General features: G+C 36.6%; 1 protein-coding gene across 1 annotated transcript in view; it reads left to right on the forward strand.

Moving 5' to 3' along the window:
• LOC124159670 overlaps positions 1-14,077 on the forward strand; it is a 309,866-nt gene extending 295,789 nt beyond the window's left edge. The window contains exons 195-206 of the mRNA XM_046535577.1: positions 575-763; positions 1,161-1,922; positions 2,792-3,169; positions 4,065-4,268; positions 4,770-4,886; positions 5,168-5,299; positions 6,106-6,294; positions 6,735-6,973; positions 7,888-8,158; positions 9,167-9,405; positions 10,029-10,230; positions 11,736-14,077. Coding sequence (XP_046391533.1) covers positions 575-763; positions 1,161-1,922; positions 2,792-3,169; positions 4,065-4,268; positions 4,770-4,886; positions 5,168-5,299; positions 6,106-6,294; positions 6,735-6,973; positions 7,888-8,158; positions 9,167-9,405; positions 10,029-10,230; positions 11,736-11,974 — 3,161 coding nt within the window. The 3' untranslated portion in view covers positions 11,975-14,077. The remainder of the gene's footprint in view (positions 1-574; positions 764-1,160; positions 1,923-2,791; positions 3,170-4,064; positions 4,269-4,769; positions 4,887-5,167; positions 5,300-6,105; positions 6,295-6,734; positions 6,974-7,887; positions 8,159-9,166; positions 9,406-10,028; positions 10,231-11,735) is intronic.
• The last annotated feature ends 840 nt before the right edge of the window (positions 14,078-14,917 follow it).

Genomic DNA, 14,917 nt, shown 5'->3' on the forward strand with positions numbered 1-14,917 from the left:
ACTCTTTTTGTAATACATATTTAATCCTAGAAAATACTGTATATGTCTGAATATAGTCCCCCCTTTTTTTCCAAAAGTGCCCGTGATAAAAGTTAAGGGGGGGACTAGATTCTAACCCATTTTTTAAATTTTTTCCCAAAACTCAAGCCTCAAAGTTAGGGGGGGGGACTATATTCAGAGAGGGACTATATTCGAAGGAATATGGTAGTTAAGGTGATTTCACTCTCCTAGAAAATATCATAGAACCGTATACACACTAATGTAACTTCTGAACCTTAGTGAGGCTACTTTCATGGACATTTTTATCAAAGTGATTCATTGTTATACTAAGGTTTTTAATATGAGCCAAATAACAGTAATAATTTTCTTAAGTTTAATAGGGAACCCATTTTGTATGACTTTTGAATGTTAGAATTCTTACCAATTCACAGTTTTTGTTTTTAACCAAAATCTGTCCTACATGGATAAATTTAAATGCGTGATAAGTAATGCATGTTCAGTCATCTCTAATTCCTGGGAAGCATGCATTCAGCCCAAAAGACTCTTCAATAACATTTGCTTTGTTTTCTTTCAGTGCCACTAGCAATACCACCAGGATGTACATCAAATGACGATTGTAGCAGCAACATGACCTGCATCAACAGAATGTGCCGTAGCCCTTGTGACTGCGGTAGCAATGCTGCCTGCTTGGTACAAAACCATCGTCCAGTTTGTTCTTGCAGGGAAGGATATGAAGGAAACCCTAACATTGCTTGTTATACTGGTAAGTGCAAGTGAGAAATGAATACTTCTAAGGCTTATGCATTTATTAATTAATTCTGTTAGCTTCAACAGAAGTCCTTTCATGTACTCAAGTATTTTTAAATTTTAAATTGAGGAACAAATATGTATTTTGTTTTACTGATACCATTAAACTCGTCTTTTCTGAAAAGTATCTGGAGCATATTTCTTTGAAAAGGCTTTGTATGTAGGATTGGTGTCAACAACTTATCTGTTGCTTAAATTTTGATTGAAAACAAAACAAGAGATCATTATGAACCATAGAAATATGTCCGACTCATGTGATAATTTCAGGTCAATTAATTAACTTTTAAGTACTTTTAGTATTCTAAAAGAATAATGGTAACATTTAAAAAATCTGAATCATGTTGGTATTTCAGTTGGCTGCCGTAGCAACTCTGAGTGTGACTCTGGCAAGGCTTGTGTCAATGGAAATTGCATCAGTCCATGCTTGGTCAATGATCCTTGCGGTCCCAATGCAGAATGCTTCTCCTTTGCTGGAAGAGCTGAATGCAGGTGCCGAAGTGGGTACCGTGGAAACCCATACAGTGCATGCCACGTCGTTGGCTGCAGAAGTAACGGAGACTGCCCAGATGATCGGGCCTGTATTGACTCTCAGTGCGTAAGTCCTTGCGTGCACGCCAACCCATGCGCTCAATCTGCTATGGATTGCATAGTCCGCCATCATATGTCCGTGTGCCGCTGTCCTCCTGGATTCATCGGCAACCCATATGTTGCGTGCAGACCCGAACCTCGACCAGAATGTACGGTTGATGGCGAATGCCCAAGAGATCTTGCTTGTATATCAAACCGCTGTGCCGAGCCATGCCGAGAGCTGGAGCCTTGCTCTGGCACTGCACGCTGCAGGGTGGTACCCGGCACACTTCCAGTGCGGACAATGCTCTGCATCTGTCCAGATGGTTACATCAGTGGTGGCAGTGGAATTTGTAAGCCAACAGCTCCGGTCATCGCAGGCTGCTCCTCGGATGCAGACTGTGCAGAGGACAAAGCGTGCGTGGAAGGTGTTTGTCGAAACCCATGTAACTGCGCCCTCAATGCCAACTGCCGAGTATTGGATCACAAGCCGGTCTGCTCTTGCAAGCAAGGATATGAAGGAAATCCAGAAATTAAATGTGTTCAAGGTAATTCATTTATTTTTTCAATCCTTCTCTGTGAACTATAATTTACTCATCCATGATATTGGAAAACTTCCCTCCTGAAGGAATCATTTTTTTCTCCTGTGCAATTGGTTATCAGCAGAAGCTCAGCATTGAGTTTCAAGTGGCTAAAATTCATATATGATGCAATGAATGTGATAAATATTGTTAATAAGTGAAGGTTTAATTAAGGCTGCATCATATTAAAAATTGAAAGAATTATTAAATATTGAAAGAATTCTGATTTAAAGCTACTGGAAATGCAATTATCCGGCCAACTAGCTTGGCTGTGTCAAAATAAGTTTTAGGCTATTTTTAATTCTAATTGATGCTTCTGATAAAGGGAATGAAGTCAAATGATCATCTATTAAATTGCTAATTTCATCCTGATCTATTTGCATTTTCTCTCTTCCTTCAAGTTCATTTGAATCTATTGTAAAGGCCTGTTTACATGGTTCATTAACCTGTATAAGTTAATGTCTAACTGTGCAAACGCATGAATGAACACAAAAATGCACCTTGTAGCCCTGTGTAACCCAACTTGTGCAAATGCATACGATGAAAATTGAATCTGTTATAATTTGGTTCATGCATTCGTACATGTACCGTCCCGTTCACAAAAATTGTTCATGCAAACAGATATTAACTCATACATGTTAATGCATCATATAAACAGGCCTTAAGAGAGAAATCAAATGAATTTTTTATCCTTGTAAGTTAAAGTTGTAAGTAAAAATTCCATGAAAAATATTTTAATTAATATTTTTCCTGCTTATGCCATCAATTTTATTTGTTTAAATTCATGCATTACCTACTATTCTACAAAGAATTTTAATGGTCGCTTTCTTTTCTAGTGGGATGTCGTAGCGATGATGAGTGCTCTAGCCAGCATTCATGTGTCAATGGAAACTGCGAGCCGGTTTGTAAGGCAGATGGAAGACCATGCGGAACTGAGGCCACTTGCAGAGGTGCAAATCACCGTGCCATGTGTGAATGTCTGCCTGGTTTGGCTGGTGATCCGTACGTGGCGTGCACAGCTATTGGATGCCGAGGAGATTCCGAGTGTCCCAGCACCCGTGCCTGCCTCAATGGGCACTGCATCAATCCTTGCAACGACAAACCGTGTGCCGGAGAAACAGCAATATGCACACCATTTGATCATCGTGCTGTGTGCTCATGCCCTGCTGGCTATGTCATGTCTGTTAAGGACAGCACTGAGCTGTGTGAGAAGGGTAAGTGTTTCATTTATTTTTATGATTTTATTGAAATGACTAGTAATTCGTTAGCTTATCTGTATGTTGAACGCTCATGACTCTGTCAGAGCCCATGATAGCTGTTTCCACTTTGCCCTATCCCAAGCCTCATTTTCTTCTCGTACTGTATATTCTTTACTTCATATACACAAATAAAGTCATAGGTAAGGAAAGAAAGGGATAGGAACATATGACAGAAAAAAGACATGGACAATGGTGCTGTGGTAGATGGAAAAAGTTAGAAATCAGAGGGTAAATATGCAGCCTGACTGGGACTCGAACCCAGAGCCTCCCGGTTGGCGGCCAGGTGCTTTACCAGTTGCACTAACAGGACGCTTAGATTTACCATGATTTCAGCAGGGATTTATATGCAGAAAACTCCCTTTATTTTGGCCCACAAGAGTAACCAATAGATGGCAATATGTATTAGTTTCAACCTTCTTCCTCTCTTCTTTTCTCTTAACTCAGCTCTCTCGACTGTGAGTATTAAAATCCACTCTTATGAACATCCAGTTGAGTTCTCTTATCCTCTGAATATTACAGATAGTATTATTTTCTTCTTTGACTTTTCCTATTTTCCCCTCCCTCCATGCCGTATCAACCTTGTTTCCTCTACACCCAAATCTCAAAATTACCTATTAATCCTCCTTTCTCTGTTCTTGAATTAATCACCAGGTGCAAAAATGGTTTTCATTTTTATTTGAATTTTCAAAATTCAAGTGAAATTTTCTTGGCTGATGATTTTAATAGCTTGTATTGCTCTTTCAATCATTTTTTTATGATTTGCTGGTTAGTGAATGCCTACTCTCATATATGTTAGGGTGTTGGATTATAACTTTAATATTCACTGTGGCACTGTTTCTTTTCTCTGCAGTTGAGATTCCTGGCTGCCGTAGTGACCATGAATGCCCGTCAGGAATGGCTTGTATTGACAGCAATTGCGTGAATCCTTGCAACGTGACTGAGCCTTGTGGCGTGAATGCAAAATGTCGTGTATTGGACACTCATCCAGTCAGAACAATGATTTGTGAATGCCTTCCAGGATATCAAGGAAATGCTGCAGTCCAATGCGACAAGGGTATGGAAGAGATTACATATTTTTATCAAAATCTTAATTGTAATGTTAATGTGGCTACGCAAAGGTAATAGTACAGGTTGTTCTCAGAATTTTGTTTCTCTGAAGTCTCGGAGGGTTTTATTCTTGGAGAAGAACTGTAGTACTAATCTGAATTATCATTTTTTCCCTAAATTTAAGGTGCAAAAGTAAATTAAAATGTTACCAATCTAATGAGTTGTGAATCAGAGACAGTTTAAAAGGAAGTTAATGTGTCTTTAATTCCACTGAACTTTCCAATAAAATGCCAAATTATGAAACATATAAGCTCATAGCTTTTCCAAGTATTAAGATGTCATAGAACCACGCTTAGCCTGTGGTAGTTGGTTGTTGTTTTTTGTCTCATTTCAATGCTTGCCTTTTTCCTTCCAGTTTTTTTTCACCATAAAATTTAGTTCTTTTGTTTCTTCTACATACATATTAATTGAATAACTTATAATATTTTTTTATCATTCCATTTTGTAGTTGTCACTTGCCTGGTGGAGAAGGGATACATTAAGGATGTCTTTGGTAACTGCATCTGCCCACCAGGATCTGGACTTAATGACAATGAAGATTGCATTCTGTGTCCCACAGGAAAAGGTAAATATGAAGTTAACATATTCTTTCAGTAATTTTTTTCATTAATTCTTGCTTTTCTTTCTTAAATTTCTATTAAATACATTTTAAAATTTAAATACTCAAAATAAAACTGTGAAGGAGTTATCATCACCAAAGTATAAACAGTTTTTATCATAAATCTTTCTGCATAGGAATGCTTCAAATCATTTGCTTTTATATGTCTTGTTCTGTGGTTAGGTTTTAAATCATTCATATGATGTTATGTAGGTAACTCATTACTTAATGCTCCTTTTCCTATGAAGGTCTTCGAGTTGATGAGAGGGGACGTTGTGTCTGTGCTCTCGAGCGAGGAATGATCATTGACGAGCGAGGCAATTGTGTCTGCCCACAGGTGCATGGCTATCGCATTGACAACAATGGAAACTGTGTGAAATGTGAGTAGATCCATTGTTTAAAAATATGTTGGCTTTACTTATGACAGTGGCACAGGCAGGAAGTTCGTCCGCGAGGGCCCAAAATTAGGTGGAAAAGTTTTGAAAAACAGAGAACTCAGAAGAGGGTTTTAAACTAATTTTAACACTTTTCACAATAAAAAAAACTTCATTTGACAGAGAAATCTTTTGTCAATTCAAGAATTTTCGATATTTTGTTTTCTTTTATGAAGCAAAGTAATTGTGTTTTCATATTTTGGGGGGGTCCGGAACTCCCCGACCTCCCCCCTGGCTACGCCACTAACTTATGAGTTTGATCACATTGGGTTTGTTTCCTGCAGAATTACTTTTTAATTATTAAAATGTGAAAGCACAAAGTTCTTCTTTTTAATTTTAATAATGAATCGCTTTCACAAAGTTATGCCTCAAACAATCAATTTTACTTTTTAATTGAAAGTATCTATGAATTAATGCTCAGGGCTCATGATTTTATTACTGTGTGGACTAATTGTTATGAAATAAATTTTTGATTCCCAATCATAAAGGAATAATGTCGAAAAACCTGTACCTAAAAGTAGGGCTCTTATCATTAAATTCATGATTATCAGGTCAGCTCTTTCCTGTCAGTATTTAATGCTAAAGGATTAAATTTTGTCATGGCCTTATTTTCTCTGCATTTTACCTCAGAATTTATTTGACTCCTTTTATTCTTTTAAAATGTACTAATGGGCATTGTTTTGTATTGTTTCATCGTACATATACCACTTTTGTAATGAGTCTTTTGTACTAACCCAATTTTATTTTTTCAGCTGACATTCCTGTTGGACCTGAGTGCCAGACTGACAGTGACTGCCCTGACAGTCAATACTGCAATGAAACTTGTCAAGATCCTTGTGGAATCAAGCATTGTGGTATCAATGCCCTGTGTAATGCCACCAATCACAGAGCTATCTGTCAGTGCATAACCGGCTACACCGGAAACCCTGAAGTCATATGCAGTGAGTACATTTTTTAATATTAATTTTTGGTAGCTTAGGGACATGAAGGACATCTTATCATAGATAGGAATGATAATTAATGACATTAACATAGGTGTTTAGTTGCCATTATTCAGTACATATTTTTTAGTCATATTAATTTTGAATTGTGAAGCAATTTTTCATGATTATACTTTGGGTTAATAAATCAGAATCTTCAATTCTGATTTATGCACAATCACATCAATATTTCTGCTCTTGGCTTTGGCCACATTCATAAAGAAGATGATTTTACTTGCATTGGTCCAAGGCATCATTTTTGTTGTGTTGCTTTTTAGTAAGACAAAGAGTTGTATATGCAGCCTCAACAAGCAATGCTCAACTAAACACCAACTTAACAATTTAATAAAAAAGTGTTTGTATTTTAAATGTATGTTGGCTATAAAATTTTTCTGTTATAGATGGAAGTCCTCCGCTACGAACTGACTTCCCTCGTCCTGATATGGTTGTGAGCTGCCTGTCTGATGGTGTCCAGGTTGAGATCCACATCACTGAACCAGGCTTCAATGGTGTCCTGTATGTGAAGGGCCACAGCAAGGACGAGCAGTGTCGTCGAGTGGTCACCCTCACTCCTGATGCTGTTCCTCGTGTTGAGACTTTCAAGGTTAACTTTGGAAGTTGCGGACTCATACACGTAAATGTAAGTTCCCACCTCCTTGTCCACCTTTGGGAAAAGCATGGTGAAACTCAGATAAAGAAGAATTGCGTATCTTTTATGCGCTCATGAATTTACGGAAGCTATCAGTTCTGCCTCGTTTCCCCCAGATACATGCGTCAAACATGTTGAGGTATTTTTAGGGTACATCAACCGTAACCAAATATGAGGTGAATTTGAGGGTGAATTGATGAGAAAGCTGTTATTCAAATGTTGATTTTAACTTTTTGATTTTTCCCTGGGGCTTGTTAATTTTTTATTTATTTCAGATATTCACTTGTGATCAAATTATCTATTAGGAATGTTAATGACTCATTCATGTTTGTTAATTTTGCTCATCGTCATTTCCCTCGCAAAGTAATGCTGAGTTTTTTGTTCTGGATTTAATATCACCTCCTGTGACAAATGGGATTTTCTTAATTCGTGGAAATTAATCTCCTTCGGAGACTGAACTATCTTCTTTAGAACGTCCACTGCCGCTTTAGTCATAATGAATGAAATGTGTACTTCATCTTCATGCTGTTTTGGTCATAATGACCAATGAATGAGTCACTTTTTTGGCCACTAACAGCACGCCATTGGTCACAGCTACTTTGACAATGCGTATATGACGTGACCGATACTGTGCACATTGCCGAAAGCACACGAAAACTCCAATGGAGAGGACCCAAGAATTTAAAGCAAAAGAAAAAAGAAAGACATTTCGCACCATGAGTGAATTCGTCTTAAAATCCGCGGCAGGGAACGTGTTCAATACAATTGCTCCTGATTAATACTAGATTCCTGCTAAAGCACCTTTTACCTTGTAATTTCTCTCTAATTTTCTTTGGTTCGAATTTTGTTCTCATATAATACTGTGATCTTTCATACTCAAATTTTAATTTATTTATCTTAAACAGGGACAGGCAAGCTTCATCCTAGTGATTCAGAAACATCCTAAGCTTGTGACTTATAAAGCCCAAGCATACCACATAAAGTGTGTATACACCACTGGAGAGAAGAATGTCACACTCGGATTTAACGTTTCCATGTTGACAACTGCCGGAACAATTGCCAACACTGGACCTCCTCCGACTTGCACGATGAAAATCGTAACCAAGCAAGGACAAGAAATAGACTCGGCTGAAATTGGAGATGACTTAGTGCTGAGAGTGGATGTTCAGCCTGCAAGTGAGTACATATCTATGTCCTTTTTTTCCATGTTAAAAATAGTGTCCAAATGTTTGAGCAAAGACTTTTTCATATGCTCCAAAGAATACATAACCGTTTCTTACTATATAAAATTATTATTTAGTTCTCTTCAACTTCATTGAAGAATCATCATATATCTATAAACTTGCAAATAAATTAAAGAATTATATTGGATTATTTTTTTGTATTATAGAAGTAATTTATAATGATGCATCAGAAGCATACTGATATTTATGTCCCAGTTAGGGTTTGACTATATTTTCAATAGTCAGTCTTTTTTTAATTTTTTCCTTTACTAATTTCACAAGACGGTAACACGTATTTGCAGGTTTCAATTCGTTGAGAATAAGAGGCAATTTGGCATTCATGTATTTTTAACACACTCAATGCGGATGCCTTGAATTCAAGGCATCCCGCGCAAGCCTAAGACGCGGATGCCTTGAATATAAGGCATCGGTCCCGTTGGGTTTCTCGGCCCGCCATCTGCCTCCGCGTCTTCTACTAGACCCTGCAATTGTGCCCAGCGTCTCAGTGTGTCTTCTCCTGTGACTGGATACAAGTCGTTTGCTTGCAGCAGATTTTTTGCCCTCTTTTTATTATAATATATTTATTATAATTTTATTATAATATTTAATATTTTCGTTGTTAATAGTGCAAATTTTAATAATTTTGAACTATGTATGATTGTATACGATTAAAGAAGACATAATATCTGATATTATTGCAAAATATTTTTTCCGCGTGGCGGTGTGTTATGATAAATTTTCTCAGCATTGAGTGTGTTAAATTACATAATAGGCTTTAAATATTTTCTTGTAGTCATTTTGGAAATATTTTGACTGATTGATACCCTAACTTGATTTGTCTGCCACTCATTAAAGCGGTGGAGGAATAATGAATAGCAAAATGAAAAGTAGTTTAAGCTGATGTAATGTTACTTATGGACCTCTAATTGTGGTATTTCTCTTTTCTCATCTTTTAAACCAGGTATTTATGGAGGATTTGCCCGAACATGTGTTGCCAAGACAATGGAAGACAACGTAGAGAATGAGTATTTGGTGACTGATGAAAATGGCTGTGCCACCGATCCTACCATATTTGGAGAATGGGCTTTTGAGTCGGAGGAACAGTCATTGATAGCCACATTCAATGCATTTAAATTCCCATCTAGTGACAACATACGATTCCAGTGCAACATCAGGGTGTGCTTTGGAAGGTGTCAGCCTGTAAGTGATATACATAAATCTCATATTATTGATGACGATAATTTGAAGATGAAATTTTCCTCTTTGTTTAATGAAAGAAATTATCATGTCAATAGTTTATATTGATTATTCATCTCGTCTCTTTCAAAAATCTTATCAAAGCCCTTTTTAGATCTGAAATTTGCTTGGCCATTTAGCTATCTAACTATCATCCTTAATTTCAAATTATGCCAATGCATTTATGAGGCAATACGTCCTAGTCCTTTCATTTTATATCAATTATATTTATTTATGGAGAGAAAATAATTATTTTAATCTGTAAAAAAAGTAGTAAAAAGTATTTCAATGTCCTCATAAAAAACCAAATTTACTAATATGCTTAATTTTTTGCATCGCCTGAAGGAAGCATTAATTATTCGATTCGTCAGAAGTTGCATATAGTATTTTATTGGCTTGGTAATTATTGCATATTGAAACCATTCACAATAACTACTATCTTGACCAATTTCGATTCATTTTTAGTGCACATTCTTTAGCATAAGGCTTGGAAAATAAATACCATTTTGATCACCCATCCCACCAGTAGCATACATGGTGTGCAAAGAGTAAAAGAGTAATATAGGACATATTTGTAACCCATACAGGTGAATTGCCGAGGCTATGATGCCTTTGGCAGGAGGAAGAGAGAAGCAATTGATGATTCGCCGAGAGTGGGTAGAAACGCCACCGAGGTTGACATTTTGGAATCGTCCTACGAAGGACAGTTGAGAGAGGAGATAACCATCCAATCAAATGCCATCCTTACTTTCGAGAGGAGGGAGGAGCGGCTCATTGACCCCACTGAAGGTGAGTGTGTTTAATGGGAATACCTTTTTTTTTTTCATTTTTCCTCTGCATGGAATGTATTAATTTAGTGTTTTATATTGTATAGAGATGGGTCGAATAGCATTTTTCTTGAATTCAAGTACAAATGCTCAAATTTTTTCCGAACATCTCACTTGAATATCAAATACTTCATTACTGGATACTGAATATGAATTTTTTCTCCAATTTTAAGTACAAATGAAAATTAAAATAAAAAAAATAATCAACACTTTTCAAGTCAATGTACTTCAATGTTACTCCTACATCCTGAAGCAACTGTCACCCACGATTATGTAAAACTTGCACCCGTGGGACTCTGCTATTCTTTCGTTTTTTTATTATATACATAATGAAGGTTTTATTATTAGCAATGCTTTATTGCGCCCATTGAAAAACTTAAATTAAATAAAGAATTGAAAATTACTTTGAAATAAAAATATGTAAAACGTGAATTTCATCATGCGGAGGGAGTCAGGGAAAAGGAACAATAACCTAGCATGCATATGATTGTATGCATACATTCTTCTTAATGTTGTTCTCATGTAGTCATTGGAGTTTTACATATTTTAGCACCTACTTGATAAGTTTTTGTAAAAATATTACTAAAGAATTGAACCAACCAAATGTGAAAACCTTCTTGTAATACCTAACCATTTGCTACGGATTGGAAGAGAATCGCAGACGATCTATGCTGTGTATTCCTTATTCAAATAATTGAACACTTTGTGTCATTGAATACCGAATAATGTAAAAAGCTCATTATTCGAGGCATTTGGTGATTAGACTATTCAAACGTCACATCCCTAGTAATATTTTTGCCTTAAACTACCTGTGGAAATTGTTTATCATCTCACTCATCTTGATTGGTCAAAGATGATTAGTGTACCAATAATAATCATGGGAATAATGTTTTTTTGTGGGAAATGGTAAAAATAAGGCTTAGCCAATGGATTTAATTACTTCTCACGTTTCCCTCTGGGTTATTCTTAAGCAGCTGTGAAATAAGAAATTAAAATGTGGTCAGGAATGCCTAATTTTTTTCTGGCATGTAAAAGATCTTGTTATCATGTGTATATGACATCCATCAGTCCTTGAAAGCTTTAAATTTCTCAAGTTCTGTAAATCGGAGAGTATTAATGAATTTATACGTGAATTGCTACATTCCACAGGCACCTGCCTGATGTGGATTTTTTTCTTTTGTTTGGCTGTAAACATTAGCAAAATTTATACATTTTTCTCGTGATTCCAAACATTCTACTTTCAATTGTATTTTTTAATAATTTCAAATGCATCAAAAGTCTGATTTTATGAAAATGGATTATGATGGAACTCTATCATATGCCAGAGATAATGATGATAAAAAGTCACATTTTCTGTATTTTTGTTTTCATTGTATTTGAGGTGCCCTATAATGTTCAATGATACCTAAATGGTGTAGCTTCTGCCTAATGTTATATTAATTGTTCTCCTTATCTCTTCAATTCCAGCTCCAAGCTTGTCAGAACAAGAGGACATTTGTGTCTCCATGATTGGTTTTATAATTGCTCTAGTCATCACGGCATTGCTTGCACTTGTTGCTATAGCTGTAGCAGTGTCCTGCTGGCTAATGGCTTACAGGCGTCGGCCAAAGATTGCCGGTCCCCTGCCCCACCCACCTGAGTTCCCGAATCCACTCTTCACGACACCAGAGCCCGTAGCGGAACCATCCCCTGACTACCTCTCATGAAAGACTGGAAGATGAATTTGAGACATTTGAAACGAACCCACAAACGGCACCATCCCGTGAACTAGCCATCAAGTCATGACAACACTGCTGACCTCATTTTACTGCCATTTTTTTCGATCCCCAATTGGCTCATCGAAGGAGGTCCATCAGGCACCGAAACCTTATATTACTCCTCCATCCATCCTCCTTCCCATTTGCTCGCTTTGACATCCTCGTGGCATGCGGAAACGTTATCTCAGGTGCTGAAAGAAGATACTGATCTTTTTACATTGTGTGTCTGGTGGTGAAGTATTTTTTTAATAAATGCAGGTATGTGGATGGTGCTCCTTTTTTATACATAAATAATTCCATTCCCTCATGTTTTTGTCTGAGGACACGGATTTAAACAAAAAAAGAAATGTTGCACAAACACTCGTCGCAGATGTGTTGTGTCTTTAATTGTGATTTATTTAGGAAGAGTAGAAGGATGTGTTGTGTTGCGGCAGTTGTTGCTGCCGACGAATGGTGTTGTTGTGCGAGTGTATGTGTTGGTGAAAATGAGAAATAGACTTGAGAGAAGGGGTTTTTTTCTGAAGGCATGGAAGAGAGACTGTTGTGGGTGGGAGAAGAAATGGTTTAGTAGTCCCCCTCTGAAAAGTCTTTTCTGGCATTTTCTCCATAATATCATCTCCTCCATTGGTTCAAAGATCATTTAGTTGGTGACTGTCATTGGTGTCTATTGCCTTGTACCTCAAGAATCACTTCCTCTGTTGGAAAACAGCCAAGATGTAAAAAGAGATAGATTTTCCTAGTTGTGACATTGCTCTATGTATTTTCTTGGTGGGTTATGGCAGTGTTTTTCTTGTAGTCAGGGGCCGTAGGATCTTAAAGGAAATGAATGCTCATTAAGAGCCATGGGAGGATTTGATAGTTTTGTATGTTATGTTAACGTTTTAAAGTATATGATGTATAACTGTTGTAATATTTTCTATTCCATATCCCCCTGTGATGTTTTGAAAGATGAATTATGAATGAATTTTTTATGAATGTAATGTGATGAAGTTTGACTTCATGCATGCACACCTATATTTTTATTCGTGTATACAAACCCTTATTAAACAGCCTAAGGGATATGCTCAGACCAGAACATGTAATAATGGCTGGCCTTTGCTATTTAAATGAATCCCCTTCATTGTCTTTCACGACATGAATCTTGTACATTATTGAAAAAAAACGGTGCAGAGATAAAGACTATTCTCTAGTTGGTAGAGGTGTTGCAGGTAACAACACACTATAAATGATTGTTTTACATTAAAATGGCCAAAAAGGTGCAATTATTTTTAGTTATTTTGTATGTGTGTGTGTGTGTGCAAGCCAAAGTCCTTCAAGGTCAATTTTTTTGTAAATTGTAAAATATTTATTCAGTTAGCTGAGTTTATCACTGAGAAATTTAGTGGCTTCTGAAGGACATGACTGCTCTCTTTTCATTGAGCTAGGGGGATTTAGCGAGAAATTCCTTTTTCGATTACATGATTTTTCAAGGGACTCTATTTCTGTCCTCTATTTTGACTCTTATATTTGAAGCAAGGTGTACTGCCTTCAAGATAAGGTGCTTTTTATCTTACTAGTTACCATGGATAAGTCGAGAGAGTTCCTAACTGAAATATATTTTGGATTTGTGTCACTCACATAACTGAATTCCCATGGTAATAGTACTTTTTTGTCATTAAAATCCCTAACAAGAATATTTCTTAATTTATATGGCTAAGGTTAGCTTATATCCCCACTAAACATAATGTTCTCTTATTTTGGTTGTGTATATTTGAAAAAGATTAATCCTAAAGCATTCACTTTGTATGGTTGTAAACCTGAACTAAATCTCTATTGTAAATTATCTAACCATTTTTATAAAGGTGTACAAGGAGTGTGTCTTGTTGTTCACTGCTAAATGAGAAAATGTTAATTCTTCAGTTAAGCTTACGCAAATTAATTTGACGCTGATTAGACCTCTCATTTACTATGCCAAATCTCGATATTGTGGTCAAAGAGAAATGGAACATCTTTTAATATTGACATAATTCTCTCTGGAATTTAAAAAAGCTTAATAAATTTTCTAAAATAATATGTACCTTGTTTTCTTTGCAATACATCACAATCCCATTGACTGATTTTAGCAAGTAAAGTATTTGTTAACAAATAAGAGTATATCTTCATTGGTTCTGCAGAGATCACTTAATGGGCCTGAGAGAATGACTGCTTATGTTTTGAAGGATTTAAAAGTAAGTTGCAGTTTGACTCAGCTTACTATGGTAACTGTTACATATAATGGCAGATTTTTTGTTGATAGTTTTCCATCTAAATCTGTTTGATATGCCAATCAAAAGGGGTATTACCTTGGATCCCACCCCCTACCAGCAGGTAAATGGTCAGAATGAATAATAACTCGATAATAATGGAGATGCATCTAGAAAAAGGCTTATGGTATTAATGAGTGGATGAGCACTATTTTACAACCCTGTTTTAATGGGTAGTGAGTGCCAATTCCGTAGCTAGATACTTATTTATGGGCGTGAAATCACTATAAAGACCTTACTCCTAAAAGTTATTGGAGGCTCCTTAAACTACCTACCATCCATTACATTTGCTGGTGTCCCAACACCCCCTGCCACACACCTTATAGGCGACTTGCGGGGTGGTACGTAGGTGTAGATGATCCCTGTTTCCTTTTCTCCTTTTTTCCATTTTGCATACTGTGGCCTGCTTCTCACATACGGTGATGTAATGGTGACTTGTACTTTTCGAAGTTAGTATGTTTGTTCCACGGTATGAGCATAGAAACTTTACAATCATTTCACAAGTTACAAGGGTGCAACCGTGCTTTTATGCAGGCAACAGTACAGGGTAACCATGCAATGCTACATGCAAATGCATTTGCACGACAAAGGCTGTAGCACGTAGTATGGG

The sequence above is a fragment of the Ischnura elegans genome, chromosome 5 (assembly GCF_921293095.1).
Source record: "Ischnura elegans chromosome 5, ioIscEleg1.1, whole genome shotgun sequence".
Taxonomy (NCBI): Eukaryota; Metazoa; Arthropoda; class Insecta; order Odonata; family Coenagrionidae; genus Ischnura; species Ischnura elegans.